The sequence below is a fragment of the Schistosoma haematobium genome, chromosome 4 (genome assembly GCF_000699445.3).
Source record: "Schistosoma haematobium chromosome 4, whole genome shotgun sequence".
In the NCBI taxonomy this organism is placed as follows: Eukaryota; Metazoa; Platyhelminthes; class Trematoda; order Strigeidida; family Schistosomatidae; genus Schistosoma; species Schistosoma haematobium.
Window position 1 is genome coordinate 33,875,291 of NC_067199.1, and position 23,961 is coordinate 33,899,251.

General features: G+C 33.3%; 1 protein-coding gene across 1 annotated transcript in view; it reads left to right on the forward strand.

Annotated features, from left to right (window-relative positions):
* ARMH3 (Armadillo-like helical domain-containing protein 3) overlaps positions 1 to 8,434 on the forward strand; it is a 91,785-nt gene extending 83,351 nt beyond the window's left edge. Inside the window, exons 20-22 of the mRNA XM_051216252.1 lie at positions 93 to 171; positions 3,845 to 3,961; positions 6,803 to 8,434. Coding sequence (XP_051066822.1) covers positions 93 to 171; positions 3,845 to 3,961; positions 6,803 to 6,895 — 289 coding nt within the window. The 3' untranslated portion in view covers positions 6,896 to 8,434. The remainder of the gene's footprint in view (positions 1 to 92; positions 172 to 3,844; positions 3,962 to 6,802) is intronic.
* Positions 8,435 to 23,961: the final 15,527 nt, after the last annotated feature.

Consider the following 23,961-nt stretch of genomic DNA (forward strand, 5'->3'; position numbering starts at 1 on the left):
CATTATTTATTAACAGTTCTCTTATTTATCATCTTTATTTATGCTTTATATTCCCTGTTATATATGGGTGAATGTTTTCTTTTCTTTTTCAGATCAATTGTTAATCATTTCAACGCTAAAATTGCTTCATTCTCAACATTAAACAATGTAACTTCTCTTACGGAGAATCAAGTAAATGCTTGTTGATATATATATATATATATATATATATATATATATATATATATATATATATTGAATTTTCGAAATAATATTACCCTCTCCGTCCTTGTACATTATAACTTATTAAATTTGTTGTGACATACAGTGTCCATGAGTTAGTTGATGCTGATATGCAGTCGTTTTATACATGAACTTAACTGCCAACTCCAGTAAGAACACTGGCAATGAAAAAGGGAGTCTATGGGTTAACTGAATCATTGTATTCGTACTCATTCATCTACATATATATATCTGTCCCTTCGAAAATTAGACCACCGATTGTGTCTTTTACCTTGGAAGTGCAAGTTATTTCTTAGCCAATCACGTCCACCTATGATTTAGCCAATCTGTGATTGGCCTAATGTATTGAAGGCGATCGCTTTTGTTGCCTGCTTTTACTCAGTTAAACTTGAGAAAATTAAAATCCTTTACTGTACTTTACGAACTGCTGAGTATCTAAAAGTTACTAGTTATTTATAAGCAGAGATGAATGGTGACTAGTAGTAGGATCCAAGATACACTTTTCGTCCAGCTTGGGACTCGTCAGCTGGATGTACCTGCATCCTGGCGTTAATTTTCACTCCGGGACTCGGACCCAATACCGCTTGCCTCAAACACGATTGCGTTATTCACATAGCTACTGTGTCCAGACATTCAATAGCTTGTGCATATAGTTCATGCAGTAGAATAACAAGTTCCATATTTCATAATTCGCTTACATAGTCTTAATCAATTGTAGTTAAAAAAATCACTTTGCTGTAAATTTTGTCATCATTAAAAATAAATCGTAGCTAGAAGATATTGTCTTAGTATTTATGGTGAAAAAAATTTACAGTTCTTCAGTATTATAATGTCCAGGCACATTTGATTACCTGTAATATACATTTTTTTAGATTCTTGCTACTGAGATAACACTTAAACTCATTTTATTTATCTGTACTAACTGTAATATTGAATCCAATTTCCACTTTCAATAAATCTTGTAATCAGTTGGCCGATGGGTAGTAATTAATGTCATGTTTATCCCAACTTTTTATTGTTGATTGGTTTTTTTCGGCCAAGCTGCAATGTGGACACTAATCTTAGGGATTCCACATCGAATACACTATATTGAGTTGTTTAGTGGTCTCAGGTAGGAAACCTTGGACTTAGGTTTCATGCTAGTTGGCAATCCGCACCATTTGTCGTGAAGTAACGGATGCTTTCTAGTCATGTATGTATGTAAATCTTTGTTCACAATATAGTGTTACTAAAAACTTCAGTTCTCCTGTCATCAAAATAACTTCAAGCTGTACTGAGTTTATATCATAAATTTCCCACTTAGTACAATTTAAGAACTATTTCACTACCTTTATTGAAACTCATTAGTTGTCTGGAACTTCTTCACTTCCAAGATTTATCTCAAAGCAACTGATACTTTTCTAATGATATAAATCCGTTACTAAACTAAATCTCAATAATCTGTATCATGAATTAAATGAAAATTATTCTAAAGTAAAAGTATTTGCTTATTCTAATAAACTAACTAAAAATATCTTTTTATTGAGACATTCTTATTACTGAATATTTGTTTGTTTCTTTAATCTACAATAATAACTATGAATAGTTATAATAATGATAGTAATATTACTTATTACTGTTACTATTTAGACGAATACTATCATTGTTAACATTTAATCAATTGTTAAACCGATATTGGTTGTGTTATTTGTTGTAGATATGTGTGTATACAGTTGTTTATGTCATTTCTAAAACGGTATACATACATCAACACATAATCAGACACATACACATACATATACCAATTTATTTATTTTTCACTTTGAGTTTATTATGTATCTGATTATATTTTATGTTGAATCTAAGTAGTTACTAGTTTGTGTTTTATGTATGTGTTGACAACTTGAATTGATGTACGTACGTACGATGTTCGACGTTGTTAATGACTGACTTTATGTATGTGTACAAGACGACTAAACTACATTTTTCATGATCCAGATAAAAGTATGTATATATATATATATATTGAATTGTCGACATCAGTAATTAATTTATAAGTGGAATTGAACTTAAAACAATGAATGATATTGACCGCGATGACTTAGTAGTCTCAGCGATTAGCTCTGTTATTTTGATTTGTTTAGGCTAATAGCACCTCTCTACTTATCACACTTAGCCCCCAAATGTCTTGGTACGGCCGAGAGTAGGGAGAGTCCGCTCTCCCTCTTGAAATGCTCTCACATGGCCACGCGTATATAGCCTCTGCCAGGGAATTCCTACTCACTGCCTTCTCGTGGTGGGGGTGTTGTTTACGAAAATGAGAGGACAAAAAGCGAATGTCCGGCGCTTTAACCGGATTCCAAACCAATGGTGCACATGGGCTCCAGTATCCTGAGGGAACAAATGGCATATGAACCAATTGTTGGTCACCGGCTTCCATGGGACTGCATCTCCTGACGATGCTCTACTGCCTTGTGGGTCAGACCTTCAGGTCGAAGGCTCGGGGAGTGGCCCCCTAAGAAAACCACCTGCTTCGGTTTGGGTATACGGGCAGTATCACAGCCCTCACACATATCGGATGAGATTTGTGTGGCACATATGTACTTGGTGCCTCTTTGTACCATTATCTATGTGTTGAAATAAAATAAAGTAAATCACACTTAAGTTATGGCTCAAAATGGAGTACGTGGATTTTTAAATGAATGCCATTGTCATTACTATTATCAAAAGTACTGAGGAAAATAAGAGTAAAGAATTACAAGTAAATAAATATATAAGTAAAAATAACGAAGTTTCAGTAAGTCAATTATTGTATTTGAAAAAATCTTTTCGATCTCGAGCTACTGTCATGCATAATTTCTATTCATTGGTCTAAGTTTATTTGTAGACTAAACCAGTTAGGCTTGACTTCACCTAGTTGATTCAGATCAATAATTAGTGATTGAGCCCGTTAGCTTGAATGACGTGTTTTTTTCATTATTTTATAATCACACCCTTTCCTCAGGAAATATTAAACTCTTTTCCTTTAGTATGAATAGTCTTTACTAATCAATATCATACTTTAAAAAATGGAATTACACAAATGCTCTTGAATGGATTCAAGAGATTTCATGTTAACGCTTTATCAATGTATTTTAATCACATCATATTGTCTTTATCTTGTAAATTATGGACAAATTAAAATCTGTCTTAACTAGTGTTTGTTATTAGATGATTGAAGTTAGTGAAAATGAAACTTCTAGACCCAAATTATATTCTAGTAGGCATTTTTCATTATAAGATCTATCATCAAGAATTCATACTAGTTACTTGCATTTCTGTGCCTTTATGTCTATTCACCTAAACGGATAACAACACTATAACTCCATTAATACATTTAGTATGAAATACTGATCGATAACATGACAATTAATATATAAGGGATTGCGTCCATTCATAACATTGACAATATAAGAATAAGATCTTATTATCTACTGATGATATATATAATCAGTAATTTATGTCATTTTTAATATGCCCAATTTTTATAATCTAAATAATAAATTTGTCATTTCATTTTGTTTGTTTCTTTATTATTATTATTATTATTATTATTATTATTATTATTATTATTATTATTATTATTATTATTATCTTTCAATAGGTTTTAGACATTGTTCGAGCCAATTATGATTCATTGACTTTACGATTTTTAGAAGATTTAGATAAAATTGAAGAGTTTGAGAGTGACAATGAAGATTCAATAATGTTTCATAATATTGTAAGTATTTATTGATTTGTTCTGGGTTTTTTTTTCTTTGTTGTTAAAATAAGCTCGTGTAATTAAAATTGTTTTCAATATCTAGAGAATAAAATCACTGAAATATAACCAGAGATAAATGGTGTCTAGTATTAGAATGTCGGATGCGCGTTTCGTCCTATTTGGGGCTCGTCAGTTGAATGTACTTGCATCTCAATGTTAACGCTCACGCTGAGACTTAAACCCAATACCGTTTGCTACCTCAAGTGGTGTTCGTCAGGGCTGCCCACTCTCCCCATTCTTGTTCAACTTTGTCATTGACGTACTTTTAGAGATAACACTCTCCTCATCTAAATTTACAGGGGTTGAACTTCTACCGGGAGGTTCACTTGTTGACTTAGAATATGCTGATGACATTGTTTTATTTGGCGAAGACGCTGACAAAATGCAGAGTCTTCTGACCACTCTAAGCAACAATGCAAGCATGTTCGGGATGCGATTCTCTCCCTCGAAATGCAAAATGTTGCTTCAGGACTGGGTTACATCAACACCCGAACTAGTGATAGGGAGCCAAGTAGTTGAGCGTGTCGACTGCTTCACTTATCTGAGAAGTCTCATCAGCCCTTGTGGTCTGGTGTGTGACGAAATCTCAGCACGGATACAGAAGGATCGACCAGCTTTTGCCAACTTGCGTCATTTATGGCGTAGGCGAGATATCCGTCTATCAACCAAAGGACGGGTTTACTGGGCAGTAGTTCGTTCTATCCTACTTTATGGCAGTGAAACATGGCCGGTAAGAGTGAGGATATTCGTAGGTTACTAGTATTCGATCATAGGTGTCTTCGAAACATTGCTCGTATATCATGGGACCATCGAGTAAGTAACACAGTTGTTAGGAAACGGGTACTAGGTAAGGATGGCAAATCAATTGATGACGTAGTGAAACTTCATCAGTTGAGATGGCTGGGACACGTGTTACGTATGCCCAACGACCGACTACCTCGATGAGTGATGTTCACTGGTATAGGAGTAGGTTGGAAGAAAGCTAGGGGTGGCCAGACCAAAACATGGCACAAGTCCATGAAGTCACTGACAAGTGGACTGAGTCATGTTGGTAGGTGTAGACTACCTGGTTGGGGACCACGAGATGATAGCAACCGATGTTTAGAGACCCTGAATGACATGGCTCAAAATCGTTTGCAATGGCGCAGGTGCATCCACTCTTTGTGTTCTCCCATATTCTAATCTTCTGAATTCTTCATGTTCATTTCTTTTTCCTCTTTTCAAATTTATTTCACTGGATTATACTCTTTAAATAACATCTCCAAACCCTAATCTTCCCTATTACTGCTTATACTCTTGCTACCTCTACCACCACGGGATTAGAATCGACAACTGCATCTCTGTGCTAAGGTGGTGTGGCAACTGGAACTGATGTACGTATGTACGAAGTTCTACGTTGTTACTGACTGACTGACTTGCTTCGAACGCTATCGTGTTATCCGCTTAGCCCTTATTCTAAATATTGTTTGAAAAGTATTTACTATTGTTCTGAGGGAATATTTTCCAGCGTGGTGAACATTGAAATTTCTTTCGGCTAATTTTCTCAAGAAAATTGTAGAATCTGATCTTATAGGTTAAGATTAAAATTTATCTATAATATTAACACTTTCTCTGTAAGTTTCGAAAGATCTAGCGTTATTGGTAGCCTGTTATTAAACTAACTTTTGACGAGAAACTTCTCATATTTCCCCTTTGTGGTATCATTCAACGTTCATTCATAGAAAGTTGTGAGAATCAAAAATGTCTAATCGAAAGTTTGAAGTGTCTCTAGGGTACACAAATAAATGGAATATAAATTTGTTTATTTATTTTTATTTATTTGAACACATAAATATTGGTACTAGAGGGCACCAAATATATATGCGCCACACTTTTGTGTAAGGACTGTGATACTGCCGGGTGCCCAAACCGAAGCAGGTGGTTTTCTTAGGGGGGGCCACCCCCCGAGCCTTCGACCTGAAGGTCTGACCCACAAGGCAGTGGAGCATCGTAAGGAGATACAGTCCCATGGTAGCCGGTGACCGAAAATTGTTTCATACGCCATTTGTTCCCTCAGGATACTGGAGCCCATGTGCACCACTGGTTTGGAATCCGGTTAAAGCGCCAAACATTCGCTTTTCGTTCTAATTTTCGTAAACAACACCCCCACCATGAGAAGGTAGTGAGTAGGACTTCCCTGGCAGAGGCTGTATACTCGTGGCCGTGTGAGAGCATTTCGAGAGGAGGGTGGGTCCACCCCACTCTCGGCCGTAACAGGTCATTTGGGGGCAAAATATAAATCATAGTTTCATTATAGATATTGTGTTGAGTGTTTTGTTGTATGATCCGAATCTACTGCAGTATTCACCTCCTACTTTATACCAAACCGACCATGCGATAGGATAGACTGAAATCACCAGGTAGTTCATAAGTAGTTCCTAACAGTTTTCACTCATTTGTTCTCGCCCGGATATAACAGGTAGAGAGTTAATGATAAGCATATTTTTTTGTTGTGATCTGAATAAGTAGAAAAATTGTAATTCTGATGTTTCATGACATAATGTAAGTCGATTCTTCAGAGTAACTGAATAACTGAATTAAATTAACATAACTTTCCGTCATACTATTTTAATCTAAAGGTTTAAGTGTATAAAATATTGTAATCATTGAATTATTTATATTATTATTATACGATCTTTTCTTTGGTTTTTGTTTTTGTCAATATACATTATTCAAATGTTTTTTTTTCTCCCTCTCATTTTCTGCTCATTCTAATTTATCATACTTTTTATCGACCGACCGACCGATACACCAATATAGATTGAATCGATCAGTAAACAAATACGTAAAGATTGTTTAGATTCAAGTTTAGATATACAAAATCAATTGCATGAATTATCATCAATACCATGAAGTAATAAACTTAAAGACAAAATACACTGCTACAGTATTATGAATGTGAATATTTTCTTTAAAAAAAAGAAGAGGAACAAAACAACAATGAATGACACTTCTAAATGTTGTATGCCAAAATAAGAAGGTATTTGTATTTGTTGTTTTCTTTGTTCTTCTTTACGTCTTTCATAACTTTTTCTCTTTCTATAGTTTTTTCTTTTGTAATTCGACAAAACAGTCGGATTAAGGAGATGTTAACTCGATGTATATTTATCAAACAGAATAACCTTTCATTGTCTAACAATATTGATATTGATATGATCCCTTGATAGATTGTATTCTTTTATTTGTTTTTAACTCATGGTTATTCGGTTTGTGATTTTTGTTGTTGTTGTTGTTTGTCTCATATCTTATTCTCCTTTGATTTTGTCATTGTATTTCTATACTTGGTTTTTTTCCTAGTTTGATTTTCCTATAATCTGAGTTTGTACGTAAAACCTTTGGAAATATTTGTCAACACATTATCTTTATACAAATAACAAATTTTTCAAAGTATGCATATTTACTTTTCTATTCATTTATTTTTTACCATGGTTTGTTGTATTCTCATCTATACACACTACTATTATTCTAATGTGATCATAATCATTCATTAAATGAACATTCATCAATGTATTCTAATTTTGCATAAAATGCTTGTTTACTATTAATATTATATAAGTAGTGTATGTAAACATATCATTGGAGTAACTAGATTACTGTGGTAAATAACAAACTTACTGGCTTATTTATTTTTAATATTTGTTTATACTACTGTTTATTGGCAAGTAGTATAGTTTATTGTACATGTTAAGTTGCTGTCCAGCTGTATACATATTTTTAATAAATAATTCTATCGTAAAAGTTTCGTGTTAACTTTTCTGTACGATATGATTATTCAGTTTAAAAACCGTTCTAGGAATTTGTGTATAATTTTCATGTATGTATGTACCTTAATCTGTGTATTGTTTTAAGAGTAGAAAGTTGGGAAAAAAAACCGTAGGAACAATGGATGATATATTTAAGTTTACTAGGAAGTTGTACAATCGAATAAATGAACATCCTCATCATTCATGTTCTCATCGAATACAGTGAAATTATTTAATTGCCTTTAGAATCTATGAATCTCAAAAAGTCCATTATTTCGGGTTTACAAACTGTTTGTAGAATACAGCATGCAGGTATTTTTACTTATACATGGTTGGTCAGAATCAATGAATGCCTTCATGCTCAAGGTCTGAAATTCAACTTCAAGATATTCGTTTAAGTTCAATAAAATTTTTGTGTTACTGAAGAATAGTTCTTTTCGCATTATATACATTAGTTTCACTGTGGTTAAGTAGTGATATATTGGTCACTGTATTCATTTGTTTGTAACCGGAATGCATGTCTTACAGGTATCAGCCTGATGTAACATTCAGAAACCATTCAGATCATCTAAGAAGAATATATATTACAACGTTATGATATTTTTGTAAATTTTGAGTTATACTCGTAGTTTGCATAAGTCAAAGATAACACCACTGACAAATAAGTTGAGTGACTCTTTTTATTTACTGCTAAATATCGATTTCTTTAGATTTGTAAATGCATCCTTCCGATAAATGCAAATAAATTCAGAATCAAAACTCTTCGGTGAGATGGTACTTTATGTACATTTCATATCATCCAGTAGACGTTTGTTAGTTTTGGAAACCACACCTAAAATATATTCCACTTTCCATAAATAACTATCACATACTCACTGACAACAAGGTTTAAGATAGACTTCGGAGGTTCTAGTACAAAGTGTAGTCAACTAAGTTGAATACAGTTTTTTCTTTAATTCACCAATAACATAGATTGTATATCATTCTATATCATGCCATGAAGATCATTAGATTTTAGTCTGATGGTCTATACTGTACGTACTCTATGTGATATGTGTAGGTTCAGCTTTTAATCACTTATATTGTTATGAAATCTCACTTTAGGTTAAATCACCAATCAAATCACGTTCTGTTAGTTCATCAATCGAAGTTATTTTAATGTTAGTGATAAAAATCATCTTCACATTAAAATCACATAAAATTTTATTTGAATTGATACATAATGTCAGAAATAAAGTGTAAGTTGTTCAATTATTAGAGTGTGCCCCCCACCACCACCTGCTTCGGTTTGGGTACCTGGGCATTGTGCCATCCCTCATATAAATCGAATGATTTATGTGGCGCATATCTGTTTGGTGCCTCTTTGTACAAATGTTTATCCGTTTGAAATAGACTATTCAATGTTGAAAGATTTTGACAATTTTAATTACTTAAAATTCTTCATCTTTGAAACAAACCAATTATTAATAGTTGTCTGCTAGTTGACAACAACAACAACACCTCCTCATTTCTTATTCTTTCCTGATTTTTGTTTCTATGCTAAGTAAGTTGAATTGTATAATCATTTTGATTAATGATTTTTCATTTACAATATAATAATTTTATACATATTCATGAGAATAATCATAATTTTTGTGTACGATATTCATATTCATATATATATAGCACTATTGAATTCTAATCTTAAGTAATGTGTATATATGTTTTATATATAGTGAAAGAACTTGTTTCCAAGTTTAAAAATGTCAATTAAACTACTATAATTTTTTTTTAAAAAATGTCTATTCATGATTTTTTTTAACCATTTCTTACCCTTTTTAGCTATTACTATTATTATTATTGATTCAATATTTTTAGTTGTAATGATTAATTTTCCTCAAGATTACAGGTACACCTTGTTGACGAGTGCCAAGTAGCACGAAACCCGAGTCCAGGGTTTCTTGTCGACTACCTCCAACCACAGTCCATTATTACTATTATTATCATTATTATTATTAATTTAATATTTATTTCTTGAATTGATTAATTTCTAATCTATCAAGTCGTATTGTCCAAGGTTTTAAATTATTTAGTTATTATTATTATTACTATTACGAAGTGACTCTCCTTCCCTTGTTTTGTCTTGAAGGCAGTATTTCTTACCATAGACTTCCGGTTTGTTTTTTTCTACGATTTGATTTCATTGTTTTCTTAACTGCTTTTCGAGTATTTTTTTGTTATTAGCTTGAAAAACAAAGTTTTCAATTAATTATTAGAGTCCACATGATTTAATCGCTTAGTAATGGAGTTCATTAATGACATATGTATTTCAATGCTTATTAGATTAATGATATTCTTCTTAATTAGTGTCATGCTTTGGACGATAACAAATAACCTCGAACAATGATCACGAATGTTTTTATGCCCGTTGGTCTAGAACGTAGTCTTTTTCTAGTCTGGTGGTTAATATGAAATCGAAAACAGTGAGCAATTGAATTTCACTACATCATATCCTTAACATTTATGTATGTTTATACATTTATTGTTAGAATACAACATATCACAAATAGGCAATCATAACTTGTGTAAAATCAATCTATAAAGGATAGAGGGCGAAACTATAGGTGAGTCGCCCCCAAATGCCCTGGTGCGGCCGAGAGTGGGTAGAGTCCGCTCTCCCTCTCGAAATGCTCCCACATGGCCACGCGTATATAACCTCTGTCAGGGAAGTCCTAGTCATTGCCTTCTCGTGGCGGGGGTGTTGATTACGAAATGAGAGAACGAAAATCGAATGTCCGGCCCTTTAACCGGATCCCAAACCAGTGGTGCACATGGGCTCCAGTATCCTGAGGGAACAAATGGCGTGTGAAACAATTTTCGGTCACCGACTACCATGGGACTCCACCTGCTTACGATGCTCCACTACCTTGTGGATTAGACGTCTTAGTCAGAGGCTCAAGGAGTGACCTCATAAGAAAACTACCTGTTTCGGTTCTGGCACCCGAGCAGCATCACAGCCCTCACACAAATCAGTGCTAACTCCTACTGGCATCATTGCTATCATGTGGTACATATGCGTATGGTGCCCCATTGTACCAATATTTTTGTTCAAATGAATGAATTAATTAATTCATTGAGTTAGTATCCAAACTCCGAATATCCAACTTCAATCATTAAAAAATATAACAGGACTATTACAATATGTCCGTGGTATTTAACGCCTCAATTCTAACCTAATTGAACGCCACCAGTCACAGATGTCCAATTTTCCATTGGTACCATAAATAACTTCAGTTTATGACAAATACCACTAACAGATCTCATGGCTTGTATTTATTTTTCAAAGTAATCACAATTAGCATATATATATTGTTTGTTTCTTAAAAGTTTATGTATTCCTTAGTTTTAAGATAATCCTTAACTGAAGATACCAAATTAGAAACTATCGTGTACATATATTTATATTTACACCCTAAAATTTCAAATGTTCTCTTTTCCAGTTGTTTATTTTTTCAGGATGAACCTTTTTTCTGTTCATCTCTCATAGTTGTAGTCTGTTTTCTTTTTTTTCCGACGTTGCTTTTACTCGTCAGTTATTCAGTTTGATTCGAACTAATTTATTAAGAGAAGAGGTAAAGTTGATAGAGATTGTAATTCTTTCTCTTTCTCCCTCTCTATTATTTTCTAATTATTATCTGTGTTATGTTGAAAACAGTCATTTACTGTGAGTATCCGTATTATTATCATTATTATAGTTTATCATTGATAATAAGGTCTCATCATAATGGGTTTTACTATTTACATATGAATTATATTTTCTATATATGTTTTATCCTTCAAAATAAATAAAATGGAACAGCTTGTTTTTAGACAAATCATTTCGGTATTATCTTTCTACATGAATCTATGTATTGTTATTTTGACAAATTATTCCCATTATTGTTATTCATTTTGAATTGTTTGTTTGAATCTTTGTATTTATGTTTAGAACTGCAGCTGATCATTCTCTTATTGGCATATGTGTTTCCTGTGCAGATTGTCTCAATACTACCTTAATTTACAAGCATTATAAGCTGAATGTATCTACATCCATTTTTGCTTATATTGCTTGTGAATTAAGGCAACATCAAGGAAATACAAAGTATGATCATATACCAATAAGAGACAGATCAATTGTAATGCTAAACATCAATGGGAACATTTAAACTCCAGCCCAGTTGTGACAAGTCCCAAATAAGACGAAAATCGTGCCCCGGATTCCACCGCTAGCCGCTACCCATCTTTGCTTATAATATTTGAAACAATCTTAGCAAATGAAATTTGAAAAACTCAAATGTTTCGTCAGATATAGTCGTTTGAACTTCTTCAGTACATTAAACAAAATATCAAAAAATATATGGCATTTAATGGGAAAAAACTGAACTAAAAAACCTTAGTGAACATCTGACCATGAATAGATAGGCTTTTAGTATAGATTTTTTTGTCAAACGCTACATATCCCTTGATAATTTAATTATTACACTAAAGAGGTTCTAACGATTTTGTTGGACGAAACGTTTGAATTATTTAAATTTCAGTTGCTGAGATCATTTCAGACTTATTTGTATATATAATCCTATTATTACCATTTATATTCCAATCCATCAATATGATATTGTAGCGGTAAATAAATCCCCAAAATAAAAAAAGGACGGTGAGCTTTACGAGGAACCAAAATTTTCATTGTACATTATTTTTTCCCACTATATTGTACTTCATGGTCCCTTATAGTAAAGAAAGAGGACCAGACGCTGTTAAACCTAGCAAGCTATCAGAAGAGTGTTTACCAACGACAAACTCATTGGGTATAAACTTCTGGCTGGCCACGTCTTAAGGTCATCACTTCCCCACTAGGGGGGGAGTGATCTGTAGCGGTAAATAAGTCCGCAAAATAAATAGCTCTGTAAGTTTTTGTGATTCGATGGTGACCACATTAGTTTTAATGGACTCACCTAGCTTAAGGCACTCGGTCATGCATCCTCACCAGATCACGAGTGGGAACGCCGTGCTCAACAACCCCTGCAATCGCTAGCCAGATTAGATCAAACGATCCTCGATATATTAGTAGCCTATCAAATATATCTCCGAACCTCCTCGATTCTGTCTTTTGATTTCACTTGATGGGTACGCTTCATTAGAGGTGTTACTGGTTAAAGCGTTGTCAAACTCCGAATACCTGTGGCATTCTTCAATATTTAACTAACATGTGCAGATAGAGTAAATCACTTGACTTCATGAAGATTGCTAACGTAAAACAAATAACCGAAAATCATCGATTGTCATATAGAATATAATACGTCAAAGTATACATTGATGATGTTAGCGTTGACAATGTAATAATTGAGTTCAAACTCATTTGTCAGGTACATTGTTATGTATTTGGTTTTGAACCGAACTATAATTATAAGAGCTAATCATACTACCCAATCGGCTACAGTCAACTATCTGGAAGAGAGTTCTCACTTCACAAATTACTGTTTAAATTTTGACTACATCAATCACTAAGTCATTTCTTCTTAGTTAAATGCACGGTACATCGTCAATAAACCATTATCTTTAAACCATAGTCTTAAACATTATCCAAGCTCATTTAATTTATATTAAAAAAAATAGTCTGGAAATAAATGTTGACAAATATTTTTGTTTGTTGTAGATTTATTTGATTCTAATATCTAACACTTTCAGCGAGACTATAATTTATGGACGAACCAATCAGATATAAGATAACAGGTCTCGGATTTTGGCCCGAAATTCACTCATCCATTTGGTTAAATAGAGTCTGGGCATTATAAATGATGTCAGTTCGTAATGAAAACCCTAAATCTTATTCTCAATCTTAACTATCAACTGTAAATCATAATTGGAATTCCTCACACTAATTTATAACCGTCATTTAGTTCTAGTTACTAGGTAGACCCTCTCAAGATCAGTTTAGCGTAACTCAAAGGTCGTTCATAAATTATAGTCTCACCATAGTTTCTACACAAAAGAAATTCGATAAAAAAACGTCATTCAACAAAAAGGAAATCAATTCAATATTGATTTATTTATTGATAAATCAAATTTATTACACTTTTCTTTTTTACATTTTTGTTTATAATCTGGTTATATGATTGGCAATAGAAGAGATCAATTTATGGATAAGTTATTATTATAATGTCAGATTAATGAAATAAAGATATAAGTGATTTTTTTTCTATTTTAAGAATAGGGTTTTCATGATTGGCAATGTTCTATTTAAGAAAACTATCATTTACATGATATTTTCCTACAAGATCATGAGTCAGTTGAAGCTAGATCACCATGGAAAATCTGGAAGCGCTGAACGGCCGTTTCGCCCCATTGTGGCACTCCTCAGCAATGTGCATCCACGACCTCGCCATCTGCGAGGTTCGAACCCAGGACCTACTAACCACTAGACCACTGAGCCGGCATCCAATGGTGTTAATGTATAACTTCAACTAATCCGCGAAATTGAGCGACACAGTAGGACGAAACGGCCGTCCAGTGACTTCAGGTTTTCCATGATAGTCTAGGTTCAACTGACTCATGATCTAAACCATTGAAATTACTATAATATGCACAAAACCCATCTGATATTAATCAACATATGCTCACTAGTGACTGGCTTCAAGAGGTATATCGTGAAGTTCTAATGAGAAGTAGTGACCAGTGGAGTTCAACTAGGTCTGTTGTGAGATAGTAACTCACTGAAGACAATGGTGAATGTGTCGCTCAATTTCGTGGTATTCTCTAACTGTTTATCACTATAATAAAACTTGAATAGGTACATTTTTCTTGTTTATCTAGTGAGTTTTCAAAATGAAACAAAAGCCGACTATTATTTTATTTCATCAACGCTTAGATACATCAATAAAATAATACAAGAAAAGAAAAAAAGAAAGAAAGAGATGGGGCGGGGTGGGGCAGTGAAAAATTTTTTCACTCTTCATCCTTTGCCAATTTTATTCTATATCCAATATGTATTCTATATAAATTTATGAGTTTGTGTACATGTCTGTATGTATGAATGTTTTGTTGCTGTTGTTATGATTAGATAAGTAGTTAATTCTATTGTAATTAGTTTCTGGTTTAACTTTTCATGATTACATTTTAATGTATACATGTGTACATACGGAAATATGAAGGAAATCAACGTGATCAGTCAAAAAATAAAAGATAATTTCCCTACTCTTATTTAGTTTAAAAACTAGGAATGTAGTAAGTTCAAATAATTGTATCGTTATAACAAGTTGTACAGGAGCATTGATAATAAGATAGGATAATAGTCTAACATATTTTAATGCATATATATACGGACAGTTTCTTAGTTATTAGATAATGTGGAGACGGTTTCGAAAAGCATAACAAAGCCTCCAAAGGCTCTAAAGGAACTGAGGAGATTCTGTCTAATAAGAACCTGATAGAACCTTCTAGAATATCAACGTGACATACTATGGTTGGACAATGGTATAACTTGCTTCCTTGTGGATTGGCTGAATTATAATGATGTTATTGACAATACTAATAACTTTAAATACCCATGTTCATCTTTACGTTTTTATTCTTAACTAATAATCGCTGCCTCTGCTTTTTGAGTTTTTTGATTTGCAACTGTGGGTTCTACAGATTTGAGTGTTGCTATTTGTGTAAGAAATATGATATCTAGTTTCATATAGAGATTATTACTCTTCATATTTCATAGCCATATTTTTATCGAAGAGTATTTTCATCGTAGAAATAACCTGACAAATTACGGATGATCTCAAACAGTTTATACAGTATGGAACTTGTCCTTTTCATTATAAGGATGATTATGATATTTCTTTAAGTTGAAATGTATACATTTGTTTAATATGCAATATTGTACATCTACTATATATGTATAATAAGTAATTCATCATTAAATATCTGAATACAAGTGATATGGTCAAAGCTGTGTTAACGATCGAGTTATTTGTCTTTGTTTATAAAGTTCTAGGTAATAGGTAGAACACGAAAATGAATCATAAGAACGTATATATACATGCATGTGAGATGTTTACCTAACTTGATAATTCATACTGAAACCACTGAATTCGATAGAGAGGTTTAAGCATTTGCTTTCTATCCACTTTTCATATGTAGAGTGCTTAATTGTTCCTGTTTTTTATAGAACATCTTAACTGATAGATTACTTGATCCTCAATTTAATATTTTCTTCATAGACTCTATTTCTGTTCACCAGCCCACTGATAATGTGTTTCTCAAAGATAATTTAATACACTTGTACTTGATAATTGATTCACAATACTAATCTTACTTCCTAAATATCATGATACCGTTGTAGACTTTGATAACTAAACTGTAGAATATATATAAAGAACTGCTTAGTGTTTGACAATATACTATCTTATTATCCAAATCCAAATAGATTCCGCGGAATCCATACCTACTTGGTTGGAAATTTCATATTATGATCGTTATGCTTTTGTGACTCATTATCTGACTCCATTTAAATCGTATTATGATTGTTATAGAAATATACATATCGTCAATCCTCAGATAGTATTATCGACTTATCTCGCGTTAGTGAATAATAGAATTAAGTCAAATACGAGAATGAAGTTTTGAATACGTATATTTAGTACAATCGTTGACCAGAAAGCGAAGCAAAATGAAATGATGTGCGGTGGAAAAGGCGAGTTAGCCAACTTCATTTAATCAAGCGTGAATCGATATTTATAGTCAGACAAAAATTAGTGACGGACAATTGATGAGTAGATTTATCTGTTCAGAGGCTCGAATAATCTATGTGGGCTTGACATAGAGTCGGCCCCTACAATGCCGTCCTCAATAACAATACCATTGTAGTGAACCAGAACACAAGCGGGACAATCGTATGTAATTGAACATAAAATTACAGAATCTCTTAGTAAAATCTGAGAACCAGACAGTAAATACTTCATTTGCAAAATTTCAATCAGTTATCTCATACTTCATTGTTCCTTCGTTTCTACACCAATCATTCACTGTTCTCGTTCTCTTTTCTTCGATCTTCTTAACTTTCTCCTGCCTGGTGTTTAACTTTCGATCGATGATATATACTAATATCTATCGTCATCAGTAGTATACACCACACTATAACTTATTTACTTACATTGTGTTATAATGAATAAATAAAGATAGATAACACTTAACTTTCATCTTTCTTTAAAACGGAAGAAAAATAATGATAAACTATACTTCAGAGAACAATATTTCTTTTACCTATACACTATTTTATCTCTAATGAAGTTACCAAACGAAGACTCTCGTAATAACATGATTGTCTGTAATATACTTGACAAAATCCCCATTAAAACTGTAAGGAATTCGATATTAAAAGTATCTTACCTTCAAGACAGTTCATGTGAATGCATTTAACTTAATAAAAAGCACCAGAAATACTCGTTCCCGGTCTTGTTCAGATTCGATTCTCAAATATTAGCTGAACAGTTAAAAGAATCCGAGCGGCTAATCTGCGTGTTTACAAAGTTTAGAAACGCTCGTATAGTCTCAGATAAGACCATTAATCAAAGACTTACGCAAAAACGTACCTTGAACGAAAATAAAAGTATTGAGATTATAACAAATCACGTTGCATCAGCTGCTGGATCCACTGATGCAGCGACCCTATCTCATGTTCTCCAGTACTCTGATTTACCAACGAAGAGTGCTAATTTGCCTATTATGCCTGTAGTGACATCTGATAACCAATTTGCATCTAATTACGACACTAATCCGATATTATTCAGTTTACCATTAGAAGCCCATAAGCAAATACTTAGTTTTAATGCGACAGCTTTTAAAAACACTGTCAAGATTAAGAAGTCTATGCCACGTAAAAAGAATGTATTTACAGAACCTTCTGATTCTAGACCCAATAACAAAAATATTACGATGGCCCTACCAAATAAAAATAAGACTATACTTCCCGACACCATGCTTTACCCTACTCATCGTAGGGGAGGTTATAAGGGAAGATATGATTCAAATGTCTCACAAAACGGCCACTGCAATCAATATGTAATTAGGCCTAATACTGGACAGACCACAGTGAACCAACGTGCCCCACGGTTACCCTCAAACGTTTTAAATAACATACCTGTAAGAAGTAACTTTTCTCAACACTTTTCCATTGGGCGAAATGGATTACTCTTACTGTTGGAAAACCGCGTACATTATACCACGTTACAAATCTGGAGATAAGACTGACATGAACAATTATCGGCCGATAAATATCACTCTAGTTATCTCTAGGATTATGGAAAAAATTATAAGTGATGAACTTTCCAACTACATGCTCGCTGGAAAATATATCAATGATACTCAACATGGATTTCTTAAAAATCGTTCTTGCATGACATGTCATTTTGACTTCTTTAATTTAATATCAGATGGGTTTTTGTGGAGATTGTAGTAATTTCAATGGTTAAGATCATGAGTCAGTTGAAGCTAGACCACCATGGAAAACCTGGAAGCACTGGACGGCCGTTTCGTCCTATTGTGGGACTCCTCAGCAGTGCGCATCCACGACCTCGCCCTCTGCGAGATTCGAATCCAGGACCTACTGGTTTCGCGCCCGAGCACTTAAACACTAGACCACTGAGCCGGCATCCAACGGTGTTAATGTCTAACTTCAACTAATCCACAAAATTGAGCGACACATTCACCATTGTCTTCAGTGAGTTACTACCTCACAACAGACCTGGTTGAACTCTACTGGTCACCACTTCTCACTAGAACTCCAGGATATACCTGGTGAAGCCAGTCACTAGTGAGCATATTTAATTTAGTTTATTCTCTACGTAGCCAAGGATATCTAGTCTCAGTTCTATATCTGGACATTTCTAAAGCCTTCGACATGGTTAGCCACCAACTCCTTATATGTAAAGTCGCATCTTATGGGGTTCGAAATCCTTTTCTAACTTGGTTTGATTCCTTTCTCAGTAATCGACGTCAAATATTTAAAATTACCTCTTCATTGTCTAACGCTGTCCCGCCTTCTATATGCAGATGTTCTTAAAATAGTTTATTCATTTTCTCCACATGAGCTTAAAAATATGCAAAATTGCATCAGCATGGAGCTTAACAAGGTAGCACAGCGGTGCTTAAAATGGCAACTGAGGCTTAATACGGCTAAATGTGGATGGATATACTTTGGCGATACATCACTCAACCTAGACCTTACCGTAAATGGAGAAGTGTTATCTAGGTTACGTACAGTGGTAGACTTAGGACTTAGATACTCCAAAGACTTGTCGTTTACAGAACAGATATTGAAACAGACCTCTAAGTCTCAACGTCTAGTAGGTTACATAACTCGAAACCTTTATAACAATTAGTCACGTATTTTAATGTACAAAGTTTGTGTTCGACCACTTCTAGAATATTGCACGTTTATTCTTAGCAGTGCGCGCATAAAGGATAGATTAAGGCTGGAATCAGTACAGAGACGATTTACACTTCGTATTCTTGGAACTGATTGTAACTTAACTTATAATTCTCGATGTAATAAACTTGGGCTAAACCCTTTATGAAAGAGGAGACACCAACTAAATCTTATCTTTTTCTTCAAACTACTTAATAAACTATCCTTTACATCCAATCACGCGATTCAATATGCAGAAACTTCTCATTATGACACCCGTAATTCCATGACACTAGTGAAACAAACTTATTCTAAATCATCTCTTTATATGAATTACTTTACCTGTAAATTTTCTAGACTCTGGAATAACTTACCACAATCTATCCGTACGATAAAATCACTCCCATTATTTGTTCGCTGCATCGATGCATACTGCTCCTCTGAAAACGCAATGAATGTTCTGGCACCTGTAAGTGTATCTCATTCCACAAGTGATATTATAGGGACTTTAAATGTTTAGCCATCTTTATTAGTGCATTCCCTAAGTAAAACCACCCACTTGCTGTCACTTTGTGTTAACACCGTCCCCAGCAAGCTTAACTAATTTGAATAACATCAATAGTATATCACTGTGTCACACGCATATTTTGATAATTACTGATTTGTTTTTCCGTGCTCTCTGTTTTCGTTTTAATTTCTTTAGTTGTAGATAATTATCATTAATTCGATCTGGCACACGAATTGACCTTAATTACACCGTTCATAAATCAACAGGCTGTCCATTTAAGAAATATTAAAAACTCCCGGCTAATGCATTGGATCGCTGTAATACATGTACTACCTAACCAATTACAGAACTAGTATACTTAAAACTTTCTTCTATCACATGTTTGTTCTGTACATCTAATGTTACTATTTATATCAAATTGATCATGCCTGTAAACTGGCGTAAATTCTGTTATTATTATTATACATTCAATGTATAATTACTTGATTTTAAGTGACTACACTTAAAATCTGTTACAGTAATGAATCTGACTGACATAAAAACAAAATCTGATAATGTTGTTTAAATTACAGTAAATTTAATAATCTGTTTATGGATGAAGATGTAGCAGTGGATGAATGAAAAATACAAATGTAGTTTAAAGTAAAACCTTTTCTTATGAAACATTTCATTTCAATAATAATCGAATAAATGATAGACAGTTTTATATAATAAACTATTCGATTCTCTTATTAAAATAGTACATAATATTATAAGAAAATGATGGGTGGTGGTTAATATTGGAATTCAGGATCAATGTTTCGTCCTATTTGTGAGACTCGTCAGTTGGATATACTTAAATCCAAGTGTTGATATTCACTTCGAGACTGGAACCTAATATTGTTCACTTTAAATGTCATCGAGTTATCCATTTAGTTACTGAGTTCTGACAAATATTTCAAAATGAATTGAATATATAATATTGGTATTTAGTTTAGTTTTCTCTACAATCAATCGGTATAGTATTGTAGTGTCAGTTGCTATGTTAAGCCCATATAAGTTATTCTAGCTTCTGGACAGGTTAATTTATCCATTTTAATTGAGTCACGTTTTGACCTTGTTAATTATTCACTTATCAACCTTGACTGTTTTTATATGAGCGCTTATGTGTGTATATTTCTTATTCGATTCATCACATATCTGTAACTTATTTTTTCTGGCTTTAAATAATGATTAACGCTTAATTAAATACAGTTGGCTGACGACACGCTTTCTCCACTGAGCCTCATTTCGTTTCTCTCTAATCTATTCGCTTCATCCCTCTGATTGTCTGTCCAAATCAATGACTGTACAAATATACGTATTCCAAATCCTTATTCGTATTTGACTTATTTAATTCCGTTATTCACTAACACGTATTAAGTTGATAATTATATACAAAGATTGACGATATGTATATTATCAACAGCAATCATTCATACAATCTAATTGGAATCAGATCATAGGCCACAAAAGTATAAACATTATTTCTAAGCACAGCGTGTATTTTTATTTTTTTAAAAAAAGCTTAAATAAATTTTTCGACATGGTATTAAATTACTTGTTGTCTAAAAAACAACGATAAGAGATGTACACTTTTTCTTTTTGAAATAGATGTCTTGTTCCAGAAGACTAGTGTAAAATAACGCTTATTTTAATTTTTTTCTTATTGAGATCATGAACCGATTGATGTGAGATCACTATTAAAAACCTGGAAGCACTGGACAGCCGTTTCGTCCTATTGCGGGACTCCTCAGCAGTGCGCGTCCACGAACCTGCTCGCGGGACTCGAACCCAGGTCCTTCAGTCTCTCGCGCGCGAACGCCTAACCTACTGGACCACTGAGCCAGCATCCAATGGTGTTAATGTTTAACCTCAACCAATCCATGAAGTTTCGCGACCATCTTCCATTTTACTGAGGTAGACACCTGTTTCTACCCGAAACGGATTAGCTTCTTTGGTTACGGCTTCTCACCAGAACTCTGAGAATTTCCTCACGAAGCTAGTCACTAGTGAGCACATGGTAATTATCAAATGTCAAATTCTACTTAAACTATTAAACCTGTTTTCCCAAGATTTAAGAAGTTGACTTGGTTACATATTTCATTCATAACATGAAACACAATTCCTGTCAAACTATTCGTTCTAATCTTGACGAATATTTGTACAAAGAGGAATAATTTAAGAATGAATTCAGTTTTTAGTGAATTCATTCCTAAATTTGAACAATATTGAATGTATACTAGGTCCTTAAAAGCAGAATGATCAATTTGATTACATTTTTTACCGTACAAATACGATGACTTTGGAGTCTTGATGTTCATAGAAGAACTGAAGACATTTAACTGATTAAAAACTGTTATATTGAACATGAATTATTTCACTGTGTTTTAAAGTATGTTTGTATGTTCATATATTTATCTTCGGAAATTTTGTGTTTTTCTTTATCTTTGGTTTGGTATTTGGAAGTTTTGCTCCAGGAACCGAAAAGAAATTGAAGGTTTGTTTTGTAATTGTTGCAATTATTGTTAGAACGATAGTTGAGTCGATTGCTTGTAATTTGGAAATAAACATTGATGCATGAATTGTAGTTTTGTTCTATTGTTATTTTTGGGTTCGTAAGTTACAATTAGATTGACATACTCTGCTTCATTAACGGAAGAGAGCAAAAACTTGAACGTAACACATTCTACGTGTAATACTTATAGAAAATCAATATCCATCGTGACTTATTGACATAAATATAAGACACATTAGTCGAAATATTTTAACACCCTTTATAGTATAAAAAACCTTTGACACGAACATCGATATCAAAATTGATAAAATTGTAGACAACCTGGAGTGAGGGATTTCCGATGCTCTCAAAAGAATATTCTTTATACCAACCATAAAATTAATATCCTCCAGATGACTTCTGTTCAGCAACAACTTAAAAGATCAACTTTAACATCTAATATTCTTTACATACATCCAACAGTTTACTTATATTTGTGAAGCTAAGTATATATTGGTTTTTCTATCCAACAGTATTCAAGAATATTATCTGGTTTGATTGAAAACAGTTAAAAGTTGATTAATACAAAGTTCTATAATCGGTCACCTTGTGAACAAAAATGTTTTTTGTACTTTTTTTTTTACCTATGTTACCACAAAAAACAAAACGAACGATTATTGATGACTAATAGATTATCACTTTGGAATAAGTAATATATTTACAATCATACAGCCTTTATAATGAATTTGCCGAAAGAAAGGAATTTCTTGGTGCTTTTCTGAATACCCCGACGATTGTATTCCATTTACTTGGTAAGTTTTCAAAATAACAATTTTTAATTAGAGTAAAAGGATAAGCCAAGTTTCATTCACGGTAAAACATATGTTTAACCATTATTCTTTGATAGAACTGAGACATTTTAACTGATTTTAGTTCATACGAGTTAAATCCAGTTTTTTCCCAGATGATTATCTTGTTTTAGCATTGATTTCTTTGATCAGAATGGGGATTTACGGAGATTGTAGTAATCTTTAAAACAATTGAATTCATAAGTCGATATAATCTAGACAATGACTGAAAACTTCTTTCTAGTATGAGACTCTTCAGCAGTGTGCATCCAGGATCCCACACGCCAGACTTGAACTCATGACCTTTCGTCTCACACGTGAAAGTTTAACCTTTGAACTACTGAGCCGATGTCCAAGGATGTTTGATGAAAAATACTTCTTGTTTAAAATATTAGGTTCAACATAGATGGTGAGACAAATAAAAGGTTTATTTACACAGTTGTTTATTTTTAAGTTGAATATATGAATATGTTGGAAGAGAGAAAACAATAGAAGAATATTTTCTAACAGTGCATTCTTATCCGCCATTCATTTGACAGTGGGATTGATGTCAACGCTACATATTTCAGGATTATCAATAAGTGAAGTATGTCGGATTTATTAAATTTTAGTGAATCAGTTGCCATGATAATATTTAAATAAAGTTTCTGCATACAAAAAGATTCAGTTATCAATCTTCTCTTTATGTGACAACCTTAATTACAAGTACTTGTTGCGTAACTTTTTTCTACATAATATCATCTTCATTTCTTACTTTCTACGTCTTATGTTCCACCACGAGGGGGTAACGGGCATAAGTAAGTAAGTACGTAAATAGAACTAACGATCACTTTTATCCCGTCATTTACTCTACTGTACTAATTTATACCAAGAATAGATTTATGAAGTCAGCTGC